A 27,223-nucleotide genomic window follows, 5' to 3' on the forward strand; every position below is an offset into this window, starting at 1 on the left:
GAATACAAAGTGAAAAACAATAGATTTTCAGCCTGAATGTCATCAAAATGAAATAATTCGTGCTTGTGACAATTACCACAATTGGGATATTGTTAGCTTAAACAGGCAGAATGAAATCAACTTTGGAAGTAAGTTGCGAAGGCATTCCCTAAACAAAAGGGGGAAATAATGAGAACAAGGGGTCAGGCAGAGGAGCGGGGAGGAAAGGACTGCCAAAACAACTGTATGTTTTGTTTTTAATTTTAAAAAGTAGGCTGCCAAAAGAAAAAAAAACAAAATTGCGTTTCAAAGAGACGATCATCCGAAATCAATTACAATGTTAATGGGGAGATGGGGCATGCAGATACATGCTCAACTTAAAAAAGGGTTGGTTATGTGGAAAGTTTGTATTGCTTCAATTAGAATTTTCCAACAGAGAAGCTTCATCACTTGAAATAAGACCGTGTGGTGAATTAAACAAAAGACATAAGAAAAAAGTCCACATTTTAGTGAACTATCATATCATCTGAAAACAGACCTCCCATAAGAAACAAGTCATATTAAATAAAGAATGTATCAAAAGGATTAGTTTCCACTTCAGAATTTGAGAATAATTTTACAATACATAAAATGTAATGTTTTTCTCCTCCCCAAATTAAATGTTACCTATCTGTTGTGTTTTCAATAGGAGAATGTCATCTAATACTGAAGGAAACTGTCCCTTATCATTTTAACTAGTCTTATTAGAAATAGCTTCTTACCACTGAGTAGAAATGTATAAAAATCTGTAATAAAAACTTAGTGAATATTCAGTCCCACAACACGTCAAAACAAGATATGCCTTAGTTTTATTCTCTCAAGTTTATAATACAAAACAACTTTCATATGCATGTCCACAAAAAAAAGAGCATTAGAAAAGATCCAGCACAGGGCATTTAGGGGCATAGAAAAACAGAGCATGAGACATTTGAGATGAATACACATTTGATGTTTGATCAGAAAATCAGACACAAATACGGACACCTGTTAGCCTTCTTGCTCTTTAAGTAACCAAGGAAATTACATGGATAAAATGGCATTAACGGAATTTTATGGTTGAGAGGTTACATATAAAAAAAAACCTCAGGAAATTCATGGTTGTGGTTCCCACAGCAATTGTAACCTGGACACATTTCATATGCAAAGAAGTTAAAATTACAATGGTCGTTCTGTATTTTTAAATATTACAAATGCTCAACTGAATGTGGAAAATCACAACTGAAGTTACTAGCTTGTGTGTGTGAAATCTTAACCATAAATTTGCATTACATATTGGATAAAGCATATAATGCCAATTAAAAGCAATTTGTCCATTTAATTTATGAATGTTCTGCGCTACCCTTTTAGGGTTGTGGCAGAAATATGAGAACATTAAGAACGTGAGAATGCCACATGCTCATTCACATGTGACTTTACAATACATTTTTTTTTTTTTAAGAGACAGATGTGTCTTGAGTAAGGGAAGGTTACTCCCCCGTAACTGGAATTCTTCGAGATGGTTGTCCATGTGGGTGCTCCACCTTCAGGTTCCCCCAGCGCTGTTACGCCCACTGGCCAAAGTTTTGTTGGTAGCAGTGCCCTTCTGCCCCAACTGGCCGTGTGTGCAGGGCACAGACATGAGAAACCTAGAGTATGTACTGCATGTGTGAGATCAGCCGCCTCCTCAGTTCTTCTCTGATCTGGAACTCAAAGAAGAAATCTGAAACAGAGGGGAGGAGGGTGAGTGGTCGAGCACCCACTGGGATGACCATCGTGAAGAATTCCAGTTGCTGCACAGGGTGGGTAACCTTCCCTTCTTCTTCAAGCATCCCCATGGGTGCTCCACCTTCAGGTGACTACAAGCAGGGTCATTCCTTGAAGGTGGGACCCTCAGATGGTGTAAACTGGTAGATGATAGTACAGATCATCCAAATGTAGAGCGAGAGAGCTAGAGAGAGAGCAAAGATTTGTATAGCACTGAGTAAACATGTGAACAGATGCCCATGTATCTGCTCTACAAAGGTCATTGGTGGACACGCCCCAGAGGAAGGCCGTGGAGGCAGTCAATGACCATATGGAATGGGCATGTATACCCTCTGTGGGCTCTTTATTAAACTTGCTGTAAGCAAGAGCCACTTGGACAGTCTTTGTTTGGAGAGAGGCATGCCATGAGACCTTTTAACTAAGGAGATGAAGACTTGGGCCATCTTGCAGATTAGCCAAATCCTCTGTAGGTAGAAGGCCAAAGCCCCATGGACAGCAAGAGTACGCAGGGCTCTGTCCTTGTCATCGGTATGAATTTTAGAGAACAAGCCAGGTAAGTATACTGGCTCACTGCACCAGAAAGCAGTAAGTACTTTAAGGAGGAATTTAGGGTGGGTGCGAAGGACTACCATTCATCTCACTTGTTATATTTGCCATAATCATTGGCCTCCGAGCTGTCCAGCAATTGTATGCTAGGAGTTCAATGTTGATTTGGTTGCAGAGGTTGGGTAACTGCTGGGGAAAGGGCTGCTGAAGAAAGGCTGTCCACAGATCGCAGTATGGTCATTTAGGTGGCATGGGCACCCACTGTTGTTGACACTGCTGCAGCTGTAGCAATATAGATGTAGATTTGTTTAATTTTCTCTGAGGTAAAATATTCTCATCCAAGTCAGAAAATCTGACAGACAAGGAGGCTGGAGTTGCCCATGAGTGAACTTTGAGCTGGGCAAAGAGCTACTGGTGCCAAACAAAGGGGTGCCCTGTACCAAGGCCAATAAAAGTTCCACAGCTTTGGTATACTGGGGTGAATGGAGGCGGGGCATCAGTACCAAAGCCCCCTGCGCTGTCAGTGCCAGCAGCACAGAAAGTACTGAAGCAGCATTTAGAGCTGTGGTGCTGGCTTGTCAAGAAGCAGGGTAATGCTAACAGCTGATGAGGCCAGCATGCAGAAGCTGGCACCCACTGTTTCTCTGTTGGCTCCTCCTTTGGTGCCAGAGTGGTGACTATCAGAAAGCCTAACCACTTTATCAGTTAAGGAGGGGTGCACCCTCTCCTTGTGCTCCCGGCTGGCTCTGCACATAGAGGGAGCAATGTTAGCTGCCCCCTTTGAGGTAGTCAGGGTGGCAGCATGGTGCTTCAAAGCAGTCATTTTTTTGTTGAGCAGGCCAACCCTGACAAGGTGTGCTACTGTTTCCTGGCTGATGGGGATTTCATGGTAAGTCTTATGGATAAGGGAGAAGAGGTGGAAGATGCCTTAACTAGACTTTAGTAAGGTATATGATATGGTCTTGCATGATCTTATTAATAAACTACACAAATACAACTTCGATAGGGCTACGTTAAGGTGGGTGCATAACTGGCTGGATAACCATTCTCAGAGAGTAGTTATTACTGGTTTGTAGTCATGCTAGAAGGACATAACAAGTGGGGCCCTGCAGGGGTCTGTTTTGGGACCAGTTCTATTCAATATCTTCATCAACAATTTAGATCTTGGCATAGAGAGTATGCTTATTAAGTTTATGGATGATACCAAGCTGGGAGGTGTTGCAACTGCTTTGGAGGATAGGGTCAGAATTCAAAATGATTTGGACAAACTGGAGGAATGGTCTGAGGTAACAGGATGAAGGTTAATAAGGATAAATGCAAAGTACTCTGCTTGGGAAGCAAAAAATCAGCTTCATACGTAAAGAATGGGAAGTGACTGTCTAGGAAAGAGTACTCCAGAAAGGGATTCAGGGGTCATAGTAGACCACAAGCTAAATGTAAGTCAGTGTGATGCTGTTGCAAAAAAAGGGAAACAGGATTCTGAGATGCATTAAACAAAAGTCATTCTTCTGCTCTACTCAGCACTCATTAGGCCTCAACTGGAGTATGGTTTCCAGTTCTGGGCACCACATTTCAACACAGAGAAGAACAACCGGAATAATTAAAGGTCTAAAGAACATGAGTTATGAGGGAAGACTGAAAGAACTGGGCTTGTTTAGTTTAGAAAAGAGAAGACTCAGAGGACATGATAGCAGTTTTAAGTAGCTAAAAGAGGGTTACCAGGAAGAAGGAGAAAAATTGTTCTCCTTGGCCTCTGAGAATAGGTCAAGGAGCAAGGGGCTTATACTGCAACAACGGAGGTTTAGACTAGACATTAGGGAAAACCTCCTAACTATCAGAATGGTTAAACACTGGAATATATTACTGAGTGAGACTGTGGAATCTCCATCACCGGAAATATTTAAGCAGGTAACAAACATCTATGGGGTATGGTCTAGATGGTGCTTGGTCCTGCCATGAGGGCAGGGGACTGGACTCAATGACCTCCCAAGGTCCCTTCCAGTTTAGTGTTCTATGATTCCATCTCTAGGGCTCTTAAGTGTAGGAGCCCTGTCAGCAGCTTCAATCCTCTGTGGACTATGCCTGAGGGGGAAATCCTTGTGACAATTTGCTGGTTTAAGTGCTTGTGCCATCTCCCAAACATGTAGCTGGTGCTGTCTAGCTTTCCTAGATCTTTTGCTAAGTTTCTTGCAATGTAGGCAGTCACTGGTGTCACGGTGTTGTCCTAAACACTGAATACAGGAGGAGTGGTCATCTGAGATGGAGAAAGACAGACCACAAGACAAGCACTTTTTGAAACCCAGAGAGCCAGGCATGCCTGAGTGAAAATGAGGAAGCTAGGTTCCACTGTAAAGTGGAGCTACTGAAAGCGGCTAAAGCCATTTGACAAAATTGGTGGCTCTACTTTTCTATTGTTTTTCCCCCCCATAGATGTGTCTCTACAAGAGATAAAGAAGCAAGCTGTAGGCTTTGTCTAATCACTGAATCCATGTGTGCGCAGGGGACTGCTCTGGCTGTGACCAAAGCTGGTGGTCACCAGCGAACTGAGGTGGCAGGTGGCTACACACGTGCAATACGTGGTCCAGGTGTCTTGCACCCATGCCCCACGTGCACAGCCAGATGGTGGGGGCTTTGCTACCAACAAATCTCTGGCCAGTGGATGCAGCAGCTCTGGTGCACGTGAAGGTGGAGCTTCCACACGGACCCTCAAAGAAGAATTTTCTATTTCCCTCTTTTATAGCTAGTACAGCTGAGTATGAGGGCACCACATTGTCACCTGTTAGGTCAAGTGCTGGTGTTAAAGCATACAATCTGTGAATTCTAGTCCCACTTCAAAACTGTAACCTCTCTGTCAGCTTCTTCATCTCTGTGTGTTCATAAAGTCACCCGTCAGCTTTGTACTTGGGGGAGGGGGCACCTTGGAGAGTTGTAGAAGCCCTAAGCAGCTTTTACCTCAGTGGCGCACACACTAATTCTTTTACAGAACATTTTTATGTGCTTTATCCTTTCCTCGCTCATTTAATATATCGAAACAACAAACTCAAAACAAACTAAAAAGCTTGTACAGAGCATTCAAATAGAATTTCATGAAACTAAGGTGCAGAAACAACAGTTATCCTTGCTGGAAAGAGATGTGCACAAGAAAAGGAGGAACTACAATTTCTTGAATGCAGAATATTTATCATCAGTGGACTGGACCATAAGTAGAATTATTTTGATTTGAGGAAAACTGAAAAAAGAAGACCGTAAAACCACAGGTGGTACCTCAGAAACCTGGCGGGCAAACAACCGCTACCAGAAAAAGGAACTGAAATGATTAAAACTTACAGTTTCCTTTGATTCAAAATGAGCATCATTATTAAGGTTACTGAAGTGATTTACTATGTCAAGACAGAGAGAAAATATTACACTTCTTTGCTTTTCCCACACGCCTTGTAAAAGAGGAGACTTATTTTTAAGTACTCTTTGGATTTATATGCTGTACCTATCAATGTCTATGCAGATGGTTCATGTACTGCTGACATCCTCTCAAGGTACAGCACAGGTAGCTGCTGGCAAAGGACATTCTACTTACCCAAACATGTTCTAAGATAAAATTAATTTCATATGTACTTCATATTTAAGAGAGTTTGCACGTCTGTCCATGAGTTCATTTGGGCAAGAACCCCTCCTAAACAGTAAATTTTAGGACCACCAAATTTGGTATGCAATGTCCTCTTATTATAACTTAAAACAAAGTCAGAGTTTGGTTGTGCCAGGACAATGGGATGTACACAGAATGCAATTAGTTCTTATCAAATGGAAAGGGAAGGGTATGAGAACAGGGACAGTTATATTCACAATCAACCAAAGAGGGGCAAAAAGTGCCCACCACCAACCCAAGGCTGCTCTTGGGGAGCAGCTGGTGGCTAGGCCTTGTGGTCCCTGCCACCACAGGCCCACTCTGAGGAACAATTGGTTGCTGGAAAGCACAGCCCCTGCTACTGAGGGCCATCCCGAAAGAGCAGAGAGGATTGGTCCTCTCCCCTTGTCCTGAGCCCCACACCACCACCTCCCAACTCCCTGCTCTGACTCCTGCTCCCCTCACACCTCTACTGCCCTGCCTGAAGGGCCCAAGCAAGGTAAGTCTTCTAGTGTCTGTGAATATATTAGTACATATAAATTTTTACATTTTTATTTCCTAACAACTTTCTTCATCTCTAGTTCCCCATTGAAAGTAAGCTGAGTCACCCTGAGGATTCTTTATGTTGCTAGTGTTGCATAAACTCAGAATTTAATAATATCACATAAGTTTGTGGATGGCAGTATTCATTAGTAAAAGAGGGATTTACATTGGGATGTGGGTGAGAGACAGCATGACTAAGTGTATAAAACAAATATATAAGATCAGATGAAACAAAGCATTTCCACATAAAATAGCTTTCCATAATGATCCTGAGATGCATTTTTGGCTATTATAATTCAATATTAGAATAAACAATCTTTTTATTACAGGAGGCAAATATGAAGACTGTTGTTTGGAAAGACAGGATAAGTCACTACAGGCTTAGTCTGAAGATATTACATAGTCTCTACTGCAGTCTATTCTTAGGCTGTTGATTTGTGTAGCTTAATAACCAGCTGTTTCTGCTGGAAAAAGAATTGTTGGCAAGCTGGACACCTGTACTCTGCAGTGGCCAAGTCCACTCAATGTGTGGCCACAGGTGTTGACCTAAGTGCAAAAAGAAGCCAAAGAAGGAAGACAAAAGGAATTGGCATTACTAACTGTGCTAACAGAAAGAATCCAATATTTAAGTTTCATGAAAATAATTTTAGCTGTCGGCTCCTAGAAGCATGGCTCCCTTCTCGTCTCTGATTTGATTCAGACTATGCCCTCAAGGACTACAGAAGAGGGAAGCGCATAGCTTTTATAGTACTTTCTACTTTCATTTGGCATTTGTAAAAGCCATAGAATCTGACACAGTGAAAAGGTACTACACATACACAATTCTTGTCAACCAGGGCCTTTTCTTAAACATACACTATGCATGATCTTTCACAGTAGTGCACGGAGGGAAAATCATGCAGAATTACCTGCAGCTTTTTGTAGCGATCTTGATGTGAGATGAGTTCATCTTCCTTTTCTTTCAAGAAATCTGTTTGTAGGATACTATGTTTTTCCATCAAATCTTCTAACTCCTAACAGAAAAAGTTAGGAGATTTTTAAATGTTAGTATGGTCTTCAGGGAGTCATTCCATATTAACTATATTTCCAATGAAAAAATAGACTGCATCTCAGGTTCTCACAAGACTGTAAATGTCACAGCCTTGTAATCCTTGTGCGCTCCTCTGCCAATGGGCCACACTAAATGACTTACTTGACTTACACCCTTTTACTCTGGGTGGAGCATAGGTCAGATACAAGTTTTCTCCACTTCACTCTATATATTTCGCACTAAGTGTGTGCCAAAAATTAACATGAACACATGTTGTTTTCAGTAATTCTATGCATTCACTTCTGCCTTCCAGCTAAAAAAAATTATGTGCTACATTCCCAGGTAATTCAAAGCATATGACCGCATCCTTGGGGATTTCTGAAGCCAAAGTATCCCCTGGCTCAAATTAAAGAGGCGTCAGGTAAGGTGGCATTAGCCCCAGTATTCCTGCACCTATTGCCTATCATATCTCCATCCCAGTGTTATGCCACCCTGCTTCCAGCCTAGCACTGTTTTCCTTAGTCTCTATCACCTCTTATCTATCACTGTCCTTGCTTCTGTTCTTTAAACACCTCTACATTCCAGTGAAACTAACTCTTTCTTCTTATCCATGATGCCTGTTCAACAGGCAGGAAGGTGCTGAGAAGACAGTAAAAGTCTGCACACTCAGTTCCAATACGGCAGGGAAAGAAACGTCAGCTCTGGACAGTAATGTAGTCAGTGTACCCGTAATCTGAAGAATTTAACTACCAAACTGTTACAAAATTGCACTGAACAAGATTTCCACAGAGACAGCAAAAGGCACTTGTCTGTGCCTTGGGCAACTCCACTCTCAAAATGTCAAGTCCTTGGTTCCAGAGCACAGAGGTGCTAGAACATCTCTACAAAATGCCACCCCCACCCCACACACGCTAGAACATCTCAACATGATGCCTCACACACACATACACACACTCTAGCCTGAGGCAGACCCTCACATGGAAAATTTAAGGATGAGCTAAAGCTGGACAAAATAAGTAACTGAAAAAAGGTGTCATAACAGGAAAGTATTAAGATTCATACCTTTTTAATTCTACATTTTTCTTCTTCAGCAACTTTCAGTTTAATCTCTAGACTTTCAACTGTTGGTTGAAGATGCTTCTTAGATTCATTTATCTCCTGCTTCTCAGAGTCTCCCACAGGGATGGTAGTATTTTCTGAAGGTGGTTCTTCTGTTAAACTCGAAGAAGCAACAGAGATATCCGAGGAAGAACTATCTGATAATTGAACCTAAATTCATAGACAAGACAAAGTAATAAATAACATGAAACTATGTTTTGAAATTTTATTTCATATGAGAGCTATGAAACTTTACTTTAAGCAGATGTTAAATGTCAACTTGCCAAAATATATACATAAACACAGAGCTTCAGACACAGGTCTGCTAATCACTAACACAAACATGTGTTTTTGAAATATCACTGAGAACAGTTTACCAACTGCCAGATGGTTCTCTTCTCTTAATTCGCTTTTGATTGTACTTTATATGATGATTCTACTCTAATAATCTGAGGAATTGTGTCTTATCCAGGAAAGCTCATTACCCAATGAATTTGTTAATTTTTAAGATGCTAAAGGAATGCTTGCTATTTGTGAAGCTATAGACTAACACAGCTAACCCCTGTGCCTATTTTATGAGTAATCCCACTGAAATTGGTGGGAATGTTTGACGAGTAAGATACTATTCATTGTGGCTGTTTTACTGCTTTGAAATGCTGACTACCTTAAATATTTCATGATTCACACATGATTCATTTATGTATCTATTTGAGTGACGGTACTAAAATCTCAATTCTGTAAGTCTAATTCTAAAGATGCAAGGAAACATTTTTAGGCAGTGATTACTTCTGACATTTTTGGTAGCTTTTCTAGCAATTCAACAGTTTTCAAGAACTACTCTGCTAATGCCTCCTGTATTTCAGCAGCATGGCCCCAGTTTGGCAAAGCACTTGCATATATGCTGAAAGCGAGCACTTTAATGTACATAGCTCAGTTGGGGACCATATGAAAGTAATGTCACATCTCACAAGTTACTTTTAAAGAACTTTTATTTAAGAAAGAGTACCCAAATACCAAAGTTACTATTTTGATGTAGAGAAAACGTTTCACTGTGGATAACACATTTTTATCAAATATGTGCATGCTAAAACCTTTACTGCTGTGTAATTAAATTTTTTTCTGCCATCTCAAAGAATTCAAAAGTACTTGTCTTTCCAATATTCAGAGACTAGTAATGGATATCTTTGTTCTGACTGAAATTGCAGAAACTACACAAAAGTCAGCTTGAAGAAAAAAAGTCTCTCTAATTTGATTTGAAAGAATACGACAGCAAGGGATAAAATACATCAGCTCCTGTAATAAAAATAAGATTGTGTGAATACCTGCTCTTTTAGAATGGCTGGGTTTAAAACACTGTTGGCTGCTTCAGCTGCTGTTGGTATGCTATCACCCGATAAGATGCATGGGTCGAAAGGCACAAGGCAAGCAGAAGGCAGAGAATGCTCCAGTAAAATATCTGAAACAATATTTTGTGGCACATGGACTTCAGATACTAATGCAAGAAAGAAAACATGAAAAAAATCCAGTATTAGCAGATTATGTATATATGTTTCTGAATTTTATCTGAGGTAAACTTAAATTATGTTTGTTATGAAAAGGAACACCATACAATACAAGCAAGCCAAAAATGCAGTTGTTAAACTAGTGCAAATCTGGCTTGACCATGTAAAAGTTAAGCCTGCCATAATTTCATAGCTTTAAATAATGTTATTGGCCTATTCTTCATGATTATATGATTTACCATTGCACTCAAAAGATATCACCTTATGGGCCTTGCTCTAAAGCTGCCTGAACTTGAGGATCTTTGGGGCATACTGCAAAAGTCATTTATCTGACGCGTTTTTCAGGGACAGATGAGAATACACTGATTTTGTGACAAAGATAGCTAAGAAGGACTAAAAGTGGCTCTTTTGTTGCCTTGAACTGTTGACTGCCAGAGATAATTCATTATTTATATCTTCTTGGCTACTAGGTAATTATTAAGGCACCTAAGCAACTTTGGATAGGGGAAAAAAAAAAGACAGCTCTATAAAAGAACATTTAGATAAATATTTCACTCAGCAACAAGTTCACAAGCAATTTTACATGTGTTAAACGCAACACACTTTATACATTATGTTTAAAATAGTGAACACAGGAAAGCAAACAAATTAAATGGCCTTATGTCCCACAATGCACATGTAACAATTATTGCTGAATATACTGAACTCTTCCATAGCTCTTTTCCTCTTATATTTCAAAAGGAGAGAGTTTTCTATTGTGAGCTATGTTCCTCTATGTGGCTCATCTTAATTTCTACATTACAGTGACCTAAGTTGTTTTAAGGGAATAAACAGAAACTTACTAAATAACAACGAGTATTAAACACGGGGAAAAAAACCAGGCTGCTATTTTGGTTTCTTCATTAATAAAATAAAATCAAATCTATAGCTTTCCACTCCTACATGCAGCTAATACACTATAATTTAAGAGTCCCTAGGGAATCACATATTTTTCAACAAAACCACCTGGTTCAGAACTGACAAATTAAACAGGCATCACATTGCATACAAATGCTTTTTGATCTGAGATGCAGAAGCAATGGATTTGTAAATGTGAACAGAAACTATTAATATCCAATATTACCAGTTTCATGTTGCCTATATTTGTAAACAATTTGTCTGGATTCGCAGATCAATAAATTCTAAGGCTAGAAGTAACCATTGTGATCAACTTATTGGACCTCCTGTATAAAACAAGATATACAACATCCCCAAAATAATTCCTAAAACCTAATTTAACAAAAGATCCAATCTCAATTTTAAACTTGTCAGTGATGGAGAATCCACTATAACCACTGACAAATTGTTCCAATTATTTACTCTTACTACTAAATGTTTACATCTGATTTTCATTTTCAGTTTGTCTAGCTTCAATTTTAGCCACTGGATCACTAACAGAGTAACTATTAGAACCAAGATCAAAAATAAATTCTTCAACATAATTTTATTTCAGTAGTTTGTTGCAGTGAAATTCACCCCTTCCTGTCACACGGTGGTATAGAAAAGCAAATGGATGGTCCTCCACTACTCAAGAGCCCAATGCATACAACAGAAGAAGTGGGGAAAACATAGGTAAGTTCACCAGTGGTTTGAGGACTGGCCTGCTAAACCCAGGATTGAGAGTTCAATCCCTGAGGGGGCCATTTAGGTATCTGGGGCAAACAGAGCTTTAAAAAAGTCAGGGATGGTGAAAGGCCCTCCTGTGAGTGCAGGGGATTGAACCTGATGTCTCAAGGTCCCTTCCAGCTCTGTGAGATAGGTATATCTCCATATTAACTGTTTCAATTCACTTGGTGCCATTGACCAACTCTTCCACACAATAAAATCTCAGAACAGAGAGAGGAACAAAAAGGAATAGTTGGGAGGAAAATAAAATAGGAAGAACACTGAAAAACACAGTCCTAAAAATTGTAAAGCTACTTAGAGACTATACTAGACAATACTATTACAGTTATTAGCCCAAATGAATAGATTAAAGAAAAATAGCACATAGCAGAACAAAGACAAAAAAACAAAAAATCACCAGCACTCAATAAATTAGTAACCACTGCCAGTGGAAAAATCTTTCTAAATGTATTGGAGAAAAATGGAATCTATTCAAAATCTATTCTCTTTTCTTCCACCTAAACCAACAGCAACCACTAATTTGTGAATCAAAAGAGAGGGTTTTTTTTCCTCCCATAACACTTCATTGCAGTTTTCAGCAGAGTGAAACTCTATATAAAAAATGTTTACTGTAAGATAGTAAAATTGTTAAAATGTGTTGAGGGATCCAGTAATACATGTGCATGACTTCCACTGTACCTAGAACAGATGTTACACAGAGCTCATAATGCTATTCAGGAGAACAGAAAAGACATTGATATAGTCCACTTATTCCACTAACACTGTTCTATAAAAGGACAGTTAGTTGCTCCGCAACTGGTATTCTTCGAGATGTGTTGCTCATGTCCATTCCAAGTTGGATAGGCGCTGGCACATGTCCAGTTGCCGGAAGCTTTTTGCCCTAGCCAGTAGCCATAGGGTCGGTGCAGCGCCACCTGGAGTGGCGCCTGTATGGCGACCAATGTATGTACCGCCCGACAACCCCTCAACCCCCCCACCACTCAGTTCCTTCTTGCCAGCTATTCCAACAGTGGGGAAGGCAGAAGGTTTTGGTATGGACATGAGCAACACATCTCAAAGAACACCAGTTACGGAACACGTAACTGTCTTTTCTTCTTTGATTGTTCATGTGGCCGCCCTGCAGATATCTGGGACAGGGACATGGCCCAGATATGCTGCTGAGGAAGCTTGAGCTCTGGTAGAGTGATCTCTGATCAGGGGAGGGGGAACCCCCATCAACTTATAGCATTCCTTAATGCAGGCCACTATCCAGGAGGACATCTGCTGGAGGAGACCTCGAGGCCCTTCATCCTGTCTGCCACTGCCACAAACAGCTGTTGGGATTTCCTGAAAGGCTTGGTCCTGTCCATATAGAAGGCCAGCTCCCTCCAAACACATCCAAAGTGTGCAGACTCTGATCCTTAGGGGAGGCACGAGACTTCGGGTAAAAGATCAGTAGGGAAATGTCCTGGTTAACATGAAAGGGGGAGACCACCTTTGGCAGGAATGCCAGGTGAGGTCTCAACCTGACCTTGTCCTTGTCAAGCACTGGGTAGACTGGGTCCACTGTCAGGGCCCTTAGTTCCGACACCCTCCTGGCTGAAGTAACAGCCACCAAGAATGCTGTTTTGTAACTAAGATATAGGAGGGAACAGGAAGCAAGAGGTTCAAAAGGTGCCCCTATGAGTCTTGACAATACCAGATTGAGGTCCCACACCAGCAGAGGGGGAGGCACCTGCAGCCTGACCCTTTCCATGCCCTTCATAAATCTCTTTACCACAGGGTCTGAGAAGACTGATGATAAGCCCGGCCCAGGGTGAAAGGCCAAGATAGCTGCTAAGTGCGCCTTGATAGAAGGCAGCCACAGTGAACACACTGTGAGCAGCGAACAGGAGCAACTAACAGGGAGTTTGCCTCGGAAAACATCCAAGAGGAGCTCAGGTGAGTGTGGCATTTGGGGGGCTGCATTGTGAGCTGGTGGGTTGAATATCTGTCTGTGTGTCTGAGCATTTGTTTTGCACAGAGGGGCAGTTGGAAAGTGTTTGGCAAATTTGCAAGGTGTGAATTGGGAGAGCTTCCTTCCAGGTGGGCCTTCAAGGGCGGATATGATTGGAGGCAAAGGCTTTGAGCCAGGCCTAACCAGCTAGAAGCTTTATGAGAAGGCAGCCACAGTGAACACTGTGAGCAGGTAACAGGAGCAGCTAACAGGGAGTTTGCCTGGGAGTTCACCTTCAGGGGGAGCCCCATATTTGTTTTCCCTTTCTTATAGGTTTGTTTCTCTTGTGCCCTTCAAGGTGGCACTAGAACATCTAAGGAAACTCTCTGAAAAGGGAAAAAATGGACGGTGACATGACTATTGAGAAGTCTGCTGTTGTGACCTGCATGGCATGTCTCATGTTTGTCTTCCTCCTGGATGATAGAAAGGATTTTCTATGTACTAAGTGAAAGCTGGTAGCCATTTTGGAAAAGAAGGTTAGAGGACTTGAGGTGCCGATATCAACCCTCAGGTCCATCAGAGAGGGTGGAGACTTTCTGGATAGAAGGCACTATATAATACTGCAGGAACAGCAGGCTGCTCAGAACAAGGAAGAGAACTGAAAGCATGTTACCTCCAGGAGGAGAAAACTACTTCAGATCTCTCCAGTTCTAGTGGGGTTAAATAGCCACTTTCAGCCTCTCTGCATGTGTGATACGGCAGACAGCTGGGACCGATACCTCACAGGGAATGGATCAGAAGGAGACCCCATGGTTTCTAAGGAATAAGATGGGCAGTCCTAGGGATGGGGGTTCTATGACCACCACGCCTAAGAGATGAAGATGGATAGTGGTGATCAGGGACTCCCTCCTACGAGGGACAGAGTCATCCATCTGCAATCCAGACCTAGAATCACAGCAAGTTTGCTGCTTGCCGGGAGCTAGAATCAGGGATGTTAGAGCCTCTGCCAAAAATCATTAAACCTGCAGACTATTACCCCCTCCTACTTCTCCATGTAGGAACCAATGATACACCCAAGAGCGACCTTGACAAGATCATGGCAGATTACGGAACCCTATGAAGGAAGATCAAGAAATATGGAGCACAAGTGGTGTTCTCATCCATCCTCCCTGTGGAAGGAAGGGGTGCAGGTAGGGATCGTCAAATCACAAAGGTAAATGCGTGGTTGCGTAAGTGGTGTCCCAGAGAAGTATTTGGTTTCTTGGACCATGGGATTCTCTTTCATGAACAGAGATTGCTGGGAAGAGATGGGATCCACCTAATGAACGGAGGAAAGAGCATCTTTGCAAGCAGGTTTGCAAACCTAGCGAGGAGGGCTTTAAATTACGTTCATCAAGGGATGGCAACACAAGCTCTGAGGTAAGTGGGGAAGGAGGAGGAAACAATCAAGTAAGGCTTCCTGGGTGAAGAGGAGAAAGTGGGCCAATCAGCCACTTCTCTAAGATGCTTGTACACCAATAACAGAAGCCTTGAGAACAAACTACAAGAATTAGAGGCCCTGGCACAGTGAAAGAAGAATGAGGTGGCTGGAATAACAGAGACCTGGTGGGATGACTCACGTAACTGGAGCATGGTCATGGAAGGTTATAAACTGTTTAAGAACAACAGACAGAAAAAAAGGAAGAGAATTGTGCTCTACGTCTGTAGCCAGACAAAGTCTCCCCCTTACAAGCCAGCTTGCTCGCTGCCCCCCCCCACTGAGCAGCACACAGGGCACGGAAATGGCTGCTGACAGCACAGTCTTTGATGCCCTCATTGAGGCCCAGATATGCTAGCTTATCGTGACCCTGAGAAGCGGAAAGTACAGATGGAAGGCTAACAGGCCAGACTGTCAACAAGAGGGGGGGGACCCTCAAGAAATCACCCCAGCTGGCATTGATCGATATGATGCACACACACACACACACACAACCATCCCAGAAGGGGAAGTGCCCCGCCCACACAAAAGAATGTCCTGTACTCTCAAATTGCTTATCTTCTGTCTTACAAGTGCAAATTAAGTAAGAAATGTCCTTGTAACAAACTGGCGTCACAAAGACAGACCAGTATGATCTGGCACCATAGATAAGAAAGAGAATACGTAACCCAGAGGGGTATAAAAGATGGGTCCAGCAGAACTCTAACTCTGAGTGCATTCCACCAACTACCTGCTGGTCGGGTCAGGTGATTGCCTCCCGAGGCCCACAGCTGGGGACGCCAAACCTCGTATTCGTCTTTCTGCGGAATTGAGTGACCGATCCGGCTTGGCTACACTGGTATCGAGAGATGCAGAGAGGGTAAGATACACCCATGCTAGGTCTCCGACTTTTTTTGTGCACAGCTAAAGAATTAGAGCTCTGTAACTAGTGTCAAGATATTGTTAGATGGTAACAGATATCTTTGTATTGGATTGTAACGTAACTTGTTAACACCTGTACTTTGCTAGCATATAAGAAGTAAACAATAGCCTTTTGTAACCGTAGGCTTATAACTGTAGCTTAATAAACTTGTAACTAGTTAAGCTCTGAGCCTGACCCTGCTGTTAACCCTTTTGTCACTGCAACACAGCTGGCACAACAAAAGAACTTTAACCGTTTGGTTACTACAGCCTGGCCGTGGGTGAGAGTGCTAGGAGCTGCCTGCTCTAACAGTAAAAAAACTGGGTTGCTTAGGACCCAGGGGAGTACCTCACTGCACATTACCTGGCCACCGGCTAACAACGTCAGGAAGCAGTATGGTTGCTCAGAGCTCCAGTGTAAGGAGGGAGAAAATCCAGTTGAGTGTCTTTGGGTTAAGCTTAGAGGTGGAAGTAACAGAGATGATGTTGTAGTTGGTGTCTGCTATAGACCGCCAGATCAGGGAGATGGAGGATTGCATCAGACAGCTAAGTCAAGCTTCCAAATCACAGGCCCTGGTTCTCATGGGAGACAATCATCCAGACATTTTTTGGGAGACCAATACAGCAGCACATAGACAATCCAGGAAGTTTTTGGAGAATATTGGGGATAACTTCCTTATGCAAGTGCTGAAGGAACCAACAGAGGCCATGAACAACTTGACCTGCTACTCACAAACAGGGAAAGGCTAGTAGGAGAAATAGAAGTGGGTGGAAACCTGGAATACAGTGACCATTAGATAGTAGATTTCGGGATCCTGACAAAAGGAAGAAGGGTGAGCAGTAACATACAGACCCTTGATTTCAAAAGAGCAGACTTCAACTCCCTGAGAGAGCTGATGAGCAGGATCCATTGGGAAACAAAGATGAAGGGGAAAAGAGTTCAAGAGAACTGGCAGTATTTTCAAGACATCTTACTGAAGGCACGGGAACAAACCATCCCGCTACATAGTAAGAAATGTAAATATGATAGGCAATAAGCTTGGCTTAAACAGGGAAATCCTTAGTCAGCTTAAACTCAAAAAGGATGCATGCAAAAAATGGAAACGGACAGTTGACTAAGAAGTAGTATAAACATATGGCTGGAGAATGCCGGAGAGTAATAAGGAAAGCGAAAGCACGACTGGAACTGCAGCTGGCAAGGGATATGAAGAGCAACAAGAAGGGTTTCTACAGGCATGTTAACAATAAGTGGGTTATCAGAGGTGTGGGGCAGAGAGAGGTAACCTAGTGACAGATGAGGTAGGAAAAGCTGAAGTACTCAAGGTGGTTTTTGCCTCAGTCTTCACGGACAAAAGTCACCTCCCACACAGGATCCCTGACAATGCAGTATGCGAAGGTGGAGGGCAGCCATCTGTGGGGAAGGAACAAGTTATGAGCTATCTAGAAAAACTAGAGGTACACAAATCCATGGGTCTGGATTTAATGCACTCAAGGGTACTAAGGGAACTGGAAAATGTCATTGCTGAGCCTTTGGCCATTATCTTTGAAGGCTCATGGAGATCAGGACAGATCCCAGATGACTGGAAAAAGGCACATGTGGTGCCCATCTTTAAAAAAGGAAAGGAGGACAATCCAGGGAGCTATAGACCAGTCAGCCTGCCTCAGTCCCTGGGAAAATAATGGAGGGGATGCTCAAAGAATCCATTTTGGAGAACTTGGAAGAGGGGGGATGTGATCAAAAAGTAGCCAGCATGGATTCACCAATGACGAGTCCTGCTTCAGCAATCTGATTAGCTGCTTTGGCGAGATAAATGGCTCTGTGGACATGGGGAAGTCAGTGGATTTGCCGTACCCTGACTTCAGCAAATCTTTTGCTACAGTCTCCTACAACATACGTGCCCATAAATTGAGGAAGTATAGATAGGCTCCATGGACTATAAAATGGAAAGAAAGCTGGCTTGTCAGTCAAGCCCAACGGGTAGTGGTCAGTGGCTCAATAGCTGAATAACGACTGGTTTCAAGCAAAGCACTGCAAGGCTCGGTTCTGGGGCAGGTGTTGTTCAACATCTTTATTAATGACCTGGATGAGTGATTGGATTGCACCCTCAGCAAGTCTGCAGATGACAACGCTAGGGAAAAGCAGATATGTTGGAGGGTAGAGATAGGATCCAGAGTGACCTGGATAAATTGGAGGATTGGGCCCAAAGAAATCCGATGCAGTTTAACAAGAAGTGTAGAGTCTTGCACTTGGGATGGAAGAATCCCAAGCGTTGTTATAGGCTGGGGACCGACTGGCTAAGCAGCACTAGAGCAGAAAGGGACATAAGGGTTATGGTGGATGAAAGGCTGGATATGAGTAAACAGTGTAGCCAAGAAGGCTAACCAACATATTAGGGTGCATTAGGAAGAGCATTTCGAGCAGATCTAGAGAAGTGGTTGTTCCCCTCTATTCGACACTAGTGAGGCCACATCTGGAATACTGCATCCAATTTTGGACCCTCCAGTATGAAAAGGATGTGGATGTGCTGGAACAGGTTCAGCAGAGGGCAACAAAAATGATTAAGGGGCTGGAGCACAAGACCTATGAGGAGAGGCTGAGGGATTTGGGCTTGTTTAGTTTACAGAAGAGAAGACTGAGGAGTGATTTAATAGCAGCCTTCAGCTTCCTGAAGGGGCACTCTAAAGAGGATGGCGAGAAACTGTTTTCAGTGGTGTCAGATAGCAGAACAAGGAGCAATGGTCTGAACTTACAGAGGGAGAGCTGTAGGTTGGATATTAGGAAAAACTACTTCACTAGGAGGGTGGTGAAGCCCTGGAATGCGTTGCCTAGAGAGGTGGTAGATTCTCCAACCCTAGAGGTTTTTAAGTCCTAGATTGACAAGATCCTGACTGGGATGACTTAGTTGGGGTTGATCCTGCTTGAAGCAAGGTGTTGGACTAGATGACCTCCTGAGGTCCCTTTCAGCCCTATGATTCTGACAGTGATAACCCTTCCTGACTCAAGAACAGCAAGTAGTCCAGAATAACCAGTATCAGAGTCTGCCCCAGGGATAACCCATTATGAGTTGCCCAGAGAAAATCTTTTCCATTTGGTTACATATATTGCCCTTGTGGATGGCTTCCTGATGTTCAACAGCACATCTTTCACCAGTCCCAAGCACAAGAGCTCTACCACTTTCAGCCATGGATACTCCACGCTGTGAGATGTAGTGCTTGAAGGCTGGGGTGCTGCATTCTACCGTGCTCCTGTGTCAACAGGTCTGGGCATAAAAGGAGTGTGATTGCATTGCAGATGGACAGCTCCAAGAGGGTCAAGTACCAGTGATGTCAAGCCCACGCTGGGACCACTAGGATGACCGATGCCCAGCCTGACCGAATTTTGTGTAGGTTTTGGTGGATGAGTGGCACTGGAAGGATGGCGTACAGCAGAGGGCCTGACCACTGAATGCTGAACGCATTTGCTCTGGAGCCCAGGCTCTGATTTTGGTACAAGCAGAATGTCTGGCACTGTGTGTTGAGATGGGAGGCAAATAAGTCTAGCTGGGGACGTCCCCACTTCTGGAAAATTAAATGCAGCACTTCCAGGTATAATGACCACTCATGGCTCATGAAAGACTTGCTGAGATGGTCTGCCAGGGAGTTGTGGGCCCCAGGTAGGTAATATGCTTTCAGGAGAATTTGATGTTGAATGCAAAACTCCTAGAGCCTGAGGGCCTTGTGACACAGGAGAGGACCATGCTCCCCCTTGCTTTTTTACGTTATATAACTCCATGATATTGTCTGTACTCAGAGCAACACATTGACCCTTTAAATCATTTTGAAACACCTCACATGTGAGCTTGATGGCTCTGAGTTCTCAAACATATGTGGAGTCTGGTGTCCTCTTCACTCTACAGGGCTTGTGTCTGGCACTCCCCCAGATACGCCTCCCATTCCATGTCTGAGGCATCTGTTACTAGAGAGAGGGAGGGTTGGGGGAAGGGGTTTGAAAAGCACTCCCACGCAGAACAACCAAGCGTCCAGCCACCAAAGTAGCTGTAATAGCACTCACGGAGGGACCGTCACCAACACATCTATGTTGTTCCAGAGAGGCCAGTACACCGAGGTGAGCCACAGTTGGAAAAAGGTGCATTTGTAGTCTGGAGTCCTGGACTACAAACATGCATGCCACCTTGTGACCCAACAACCTGAGACATCCTCTGGCCATCATGGTGGGGAAACTGATCAATTAGTGGATAAGAGATACCATAGCCTGAAACCTGCTTTGTGGCAAGAAGGCTCTGGCCTGTCCCGCATCTAGTAGGGTCCCCACAAACTCCATTACTTGGGTGGAGGTCAACAAAGACTTTGCCTCATTTACCACGAAACCGAGAATGTCGAATGTCTGTTGTATCAGCTGCATATGCTGTACTACCTGGCATTGCGAGCGATCCCCAACTAGCCAACATTCCAGGTAGGGAAAGATGTGCACTCCCTGCCTGCGTAGGGAGGCTGCCACCACTGCCATGCATTTGGCAAAGACCCGCGGGATGGAGGACAGACCAAATGGAAGGACTGTGAACGGATAATGGTCCTTCCCCACCACAAAGTGGGGGAACCACCTGTGGGGAAGATAAATTGCTATGTGGAAAAATGCACCCTGTAAGCTGAGAGCAACAAACCAGTCTCTCCATTGCAGCATCAGAATAATTAGGCCCGGGGATATCATAGGAAACCGTACATTTTTTGCAAATTTGTTCAGGCTTCACAGGTCCAAGATGGGCCTTCGCCCCCTCTTTTGTCTTCGGGATTAGGCAATAACAGGAATAAAACCCCTGCCCCCAAAATTGATGGAGGACCTCTTGTATAGCCCTGCAACGGAGGAGGGACTGTATCTCCTGACTGAGCAGGATCTCGTGAGAAAGGTCCCTGAAGAGGGATAGGGAAGGAGGATGGGAAGCAGGGTACAAAGAAAATTGGACAGCATATCCCCTTTCTACAATGCTTTGGACCACTGGTCTGAAGTTATGTTGCACCAAGTATGGCAGAAGAGGGATAGGCAGAAAGAAAACAAAAGCTGAGCTGCAACTACAATTGTTTAGATCCCAGTGGGGGTTTTTGGTGATTCTGGCCTTGATTCTGTTGGCCATGATGTCTCCTATTACAGCAGCCCTGTCTTCTACTGCTATCCCATTGCTGCTGAGGGAATTGTCTAAACTGAGGCCTAGGGGTGAAATACTGACTTTGGTTTGCAGGGGTGTGCAGGCCAAGTGAGCATAAGGTGGCCCTCAAGCCTTTCATCTATCTTTTCTAAAAACCAGGACGGCCCCTAGAACGGAAGTTCTGGGATAGTCTGTTGGACCACATAGGGGAGTACCAAGACTTGAAACCATGCTCCCCTACGCATGGCTCTCTCAGAGGCTGTGATCCTAGTGGCGGCATCTGCTGCATCCAGCGCCACCTGCAGCACTGCCTTTTATATGATCTTATGCTCGTCCAGCACCGCATTAAAATCAGGTTTACTCTCTAGTGGAACCAACTCTCACAAGCGGAATAAGGAACTGGTCATGCTGTACGCGTACCTGCTAACCAGAGCCTGCTGGTTAGCAATCCTTAACTGTAGGCCTCTCATTGAATAAACTTTTCTACCATAAAATTCCAGGCATTTGGCCTCTCTGTTTTTAGGGGAAGGGCCTTATAACTCCATCTCTCCCTATGGTTCACTGCATCAACAACAAGGGGAGGAGGGTAGGTGAAAGGTGCTCATTGCCCTGGGCAGGAACAAGGTACTGGGGCTCATTCTTTCTGACCGTGGGTAGGGTGGAGGCTGGGGTCTGCCACACCCCTCTTTGCCATATTAGCAATCTTATTAATAATGGGCAGTGCTACCCCTGTGGGCCCTGATGCTTAGAGGCTCTGTGTCACCAGGTCCATATCATCCCTGACTTCCTCTGCTTGTATACTCACTCCCTGGACCACTCTGCGTAGCAACTGTTGTTGTGCCCTACCATCCTCCTTAAAACTGTCGATGCTGAGGATCTGGCCAAGGCCTCATCGGGGGAGGATGAGGATGACACTCCCGCCCCTTCCATGCCCACCAGTAAGAGGGGTTCCAATTCCCCTGTCTGAGTCCCCGGCCCTGTGGTCTGCAGTGCCGTGCTCTGCATCTGGGGTGGAGGGCCCAATAAAAACATGGGCTGCATTATGGGGACATTGGGGTAGTTGAGCACCTGGGACAGCACTGAGCTTTCCGGTGCTGTTACCAATGATGTTATGGTTCCTGATGCCTGAAAAGGTGGTGCCCAAAAATTGAGTCAGTGCTGACTGTGCCAGTGCCGATTCTGAGCCCACCAAAGGGGCCTCTGACATGGCCAGCACTTGTGACTGTTCCTGTGGAGGCATCCCCAATGATGCTGACAGTGCCACCCTCTGCACCTGGGGAATGCCGGGTGCCCTAGTAAGGATTCCCAAGCCCTGCCCCCGCATTTCATGGACCTCTCATGTGGTTTAAAAGGGCCACTGGGGGGCACCTTGACAGGACGTCTGCCAATCCCCAAATGCAGGATGACTAATCCAGTGCCAATGTCCACTGTGGTGCGACAATCTCGTGCTCCCACTCCTGACTGAGCTGGAGTAATAAGAGTCAGATTCTGATGCCAACTCCAATGCCCACAACCAGGGCGGTGTCACTGGGCCCATGGTTTGCACAGGCTCCTGTCTTTTTTTGCTGTATGATAAGGTGCATTGAACAGGATCACCATACGTCTGCCTTGTGGAGGCTGGTCCAGTGCCAGGAACTGCAACAGTGCCAGAAAGGATGACTCCTGCCCGGTGGTCTGCGCTGGAGCCTGTGCCTGGGGATGGTCCTTCCGGAGGCGATGAGGACTCCCATCACAGCATCAGTCCCAGCACTGTGATCTGTAACAGGCCCTGCGCCATACTGAATGCCTCCAGCACCGAGGGCAGCCTTGGAGAGCACAGGGTCCCACCTCATGCCAGCGTCGATGCCCACACTTCATGACCCAATTCACAGTGTACTCTGGCAGATGCCTTGGAGGACTCTCGGTGCTTGACCCTTTCAGGGGACTGGCCCTGTTCATGCCTCTTCTTCTTGCAAGGCACCAGGGACTGGCTTCTGTGCTGCCTTGATGTGCTAGGTGCAGACTCCTGGTCCTGATGCTGGGAGCTCTCTGACGGCACCAATGGTGCTGAAGTGCTCTGCATCGACGATGAAGAACTCTGAGCTCCCACAGGGGAAGTGTCCAGGGGCAAGGCTACTTCCATTAGTAGGACTTTTAAAAGCTGCACTCTGTCCTTAAGAGTCCTACGTTTGAAAGGCTTACAGATAACATTCGCGAAGGTGTAGGTGTGCTTCACCGATGCAACTCAAACAAGTCCTGTGTGGATTACTCTTAAGCATTCACTTGCTACATTATGAGCAGGTTTTGAAACCCTGGGAGCCAGGTATCCTCTAGAGCCGAAGGGCCAAGAGGGGTTAAAGTCCTGCCTCAGCTCACTCATAACTAATTAAAAACTATTTACAAGTGAAAGGTAAATAGTTACAACTATTTCCACTAATTACTAACTAATTTACAAGTTACGGCTACTAGCTGACTATGAAGAAGAGAAACAGCTCCAGCAACCGACAGCCTGGTGAGAAGGAACTGAGTGGGGGGAGAGGGGTGAGTTGGGCGGTGCATATGTTGGTTGCCATACAGGCACCACTGCAGGGTGTGCCACACCAATCCTAGGGCTACTGGCTAGAGCAAAAAGCTTCTGGCAACTGGGCATACTCCAGCGCACACCCCACTTGGAATGTACATGAGCAATCACTTGTAGTAGTATATTTTGGGTCCCTTAAAATACTAGAAAAGTACAATATATATGTATGAGAAGAGTTCTTAGGACACTCAGCTGAACATCTGGAGAACCTTTACGATCTGCACTTCTCTGGAAACCTTGTTTCTGGCTGTCTGTAAAGTCAAGATGTCTCTGTATCAGGTTTACCTTCTCAGTATGCTTTCAGATCCACTAAGATTAGAATTTTTAAAAATTAAAAGCTTAGATTTTGCAGAATCTTAATATGCTATGCAGGCTACATATTGTGGGAGCACGAGCACCTGGTAACCGCGTCTCACTCGCAAGGCAGAATGACCATACACTCCATCTTGGAACGCTATCATACAATGGCGCGAATGTCTGAAGCCAGGCCAGGAGAAAGAAATCAGAAAGTTGACAAGTAGTTGGAGAGTCCCCAAAGAGAACATCCTGACAAGTAGATAGTACGTCCCCAAAGAGAACAGCTGGGGCAAGTAGCTGGAAGCCCCCCAAAGAGAACATCTTGGTTGTGCAACATCAGAGGGTTCCGGGGGGAGGTTCGGAAAATGACCAAGGACAGAGGAAATCTTGTAACGTGTTCTGACAGGCCGGGAGGATAGAAAGCCCAAATTAGGTAACAAACACTTTAATTGGCCAGGTATTGAACCCCCAAGTAAGAAACAGTATAAAAGGTGATTTAGCAGGGACAAGGGTGTGGGCTCCTGGACACGAGGCGGAGGCTAGCAACTTTCAGTCCAGACAGCAGACCCCAGCCTGATCACCTGGACATCACCACCACGAAAGGTCCCAACCAAGCCATATCTCTAACTTGAAGGGCCGCTGTAACATAGTTGTTGGTGAGATGTGGGAGCACCGGATGTTGTTGGTAAGTCACATGTAATTATATACAGCTATATGTAACCTAGTGTTTGGCCTATGCCAAATAAATAAATATAAGACAAGTGTTAAGTAATTGTAGTTACGAATAAATGAATCAATCACTATTGGTAAATACCACTAGCTGGACTAGCTGGGGCTGTATAGAGAATTATTGGGACTTAGAACAGCCACAGGGCATTGCGGTGTTCACAATCCAAGTGTTCTTGTTCCTGGTACTCACAATACTGTGGAAACCTAGGTTTTAAAGTAGATACACTGAATCACATATTGCTGCTACACTATATTAGTCTGCTATAAAGGTGGGGTGGTCGGTCCCGGGCCACCCGACTCCCCCCGCTGTATCAAACCCCACGCGCACCCACAGGACCCGGAGTAGGTCGGCACATCGTCACATATGATCACAAGGTAGGACAGTTTCAGCACCAAGGCTGAATGTTTAAAACAGCAGTGCAAGAGAGTTTGTAGTGGGGCAGGGAACTCTTAACTATTTTTAATCCTATAAAGCCAGGATCTCTGTATTATTTTACAATGATCTACTGAAGCAAACCAGCAGTCATGTAGCACTTTAATGACTAACAAAATAATTTATTAGGTGCTGAGCTTTCTTGGGACAGACCCACTTCTTCAGATACACATGAAAGCTCAACACCTAACAAATCATTTTGTTAGTCTATAAAGTGCTACATGACTGCTGGTTTGTTTTGTTAGAATACAGACTAACACAGCTACCTCTCTGTTACTACTCAATGATTTAGTGAGTAAGTAATAAAGTATCAAAGTTGAGTTATTCCTACATAACCCTCAAAACATAAACTAAACAATTTAAAAAAAAAAAATCAGTACACTATATTTTGTACCATATTTTGACCTCCCTTCACTTGAAAATTTATTCTGTGGTCCAGTTATTGAGTGCACAGCAGATAATACACAAGTATCTCCTTTGTGTGACTACAGAGGGAATGAAGAAAGGAACTGAAATCTATTACTCTTACACTGGTACAAAATTGAATATTCCCTGTGCCTTCCTCAATAAAAACAGGTCAGGAAAAGTACTATATGCAGAGTCAGTAGTTTGACTTTTACAGTAGCATCACCAAAAGATAGATCTAGTTGCACATGTAGTTGACCTATGCAAATACATACTATTATTGTTTTCCCTCATCTTCCCACATTCATTCCTATTAATTTTGTTACATCTTGCCCTTAAATACAAGTGCAAGCTCCTTGCAGCTTGTCTTTTTACTCTGTGCATACACAGCTCCTAACACAATGGGTTCTTAATTCTACCTCCCGCTATTAGTCAAGTAATACATGTATTATTATACATGTATCAAGTATTTCTTTAGCATTACATGCTCCTGGAGGAAATTGTTGGAATAATAGTATGTACACTTTGACTATTATATCTTATCTTTTTCCTTTATACCACAAAACAAGACTTCCACCATGCATATACTTTTGTTCACATCCAGATTACAGATAAATTAGACCAAAGCTCTTCATGAAGTGCACGGGGCAGAAATGTTGCTATACCATCCTCCTCACAAAACATCTTAATTTTCTCTTATTTGAAACAACAATGCATCAACATGCACCGCCGTTTTGAGGGTTCGTTCTTTTAATTCAACACTGATTCCTAAGCTTATCTTTTCAGCTGTGTCTATACTACAAAAATAACTTCGAATTGCTTACTTCCAAGTTGAGTGTCTACACACACCCTACTTCAAAGTTTAACTTTGAAGTAGGGCACTACTCCATTCCCTGGAATAGAGTAAGGGCTTGGAAGTTGGGCTCCATTCTTCAGTTAACTTCTAAGGGAAAATGTGCGTAGACTCTGTTGGCTACTTCGAAGTAGTGCCTATCTTCGAAGTTAGTTCCTAGTGTAGACACACCCGTCATGTTGTAAATCTCTGGGGAAAAATAGTGGAGATTCAAATTCAAAAAGTCAGTAATAATATTCCTTAACTTCTGTAAGATAGTGTAAAACCAAATCCTGACTTTGTAATTTATTTTAAATGACTTAAGCCTAAATATTGAAAAATAAACTTAATAGGCCAATATTTCACTTTGTCAACTTTAATTTTCATGAATGTTACATTTCCAAGGAATTGATGGGACCTTTACTCCTTTACTTTGTCAGTTCAAAATCTAACGAAAATGTGTTAGGACTCTTTCAAGGAACCACGACGCTATCCAAATTAATCCATTTCAATAAGACAGTGCAGTTTCAGCTTTAACAAAAGAAAGACTTAAGACTGATTAATGGCAAAGTAAAGATGATGATGTTAGGATAGCTCTGTCCAAAAATGTTGACAAGGCAAAGCCACAACTTCCCAATAAACTAAAGGTAACTTACAAGGTAATGTACGTAAAACCTTGGATTAGGCCTGCAAAATCTTATATTGCAATAAACCATTTTATTTTGTGAAATATTTGCAAGGTTCTAAGTGCACTGAACTTGTGAAAT

The 27,223-nt window shown here is 43.6% G+C and overlaps 1 protein-coding gene across 4 annotated transcripts in view; it reads right to left on the bottom strand.

The window, feature by feature from the left end:
- Nucleotides 1-27,223, bottom strand: part of CCDC91 (coiled-coil domain containing 91) — a 355,265-nt gene that overhangs the window by 272,523 nt on the left and 55,519 nt on the right. For 3 of the 4 annotated variants that reach the window (XM_075003166.1, XM_075003174.1, XM_075003179.1), the window contains 3 exons: nt 9,923-10,092; nt 8,565-8,771; nt 7,381-7,485 (listed from right to left, as the gene is read on the bottom strand). In XM_075003166.1, the coding sequence (XP_074859267.1) occupies nt 7,381-7,485; nt 8,565-8,771; nt 9,923-10,092 (482 nt within the window). The remainder of the gene's footprint in view (nt 1-7,380; nt 7,486-8,564; nt 8,772-9,922; nt 10,093-27,223) is intronic. The other variant, XM_075003187.1, reaches the window with a different exon arrangement.

The sequence above is a fragment of the Carettochelys insculpta genome, chromosome 1, assembly GCF_033958435.1.
Source record: "Carettochelys insculpta isolate YL-2023 chromosome 1, ASM3395843v1, whole genome shotgun sequence".
Taxonomy (NCBI): Eukaryota; Metazoa; Chordata; order Testudines; family Carettochelyidae; genus Carettochelys; species Carettochelys insculpta.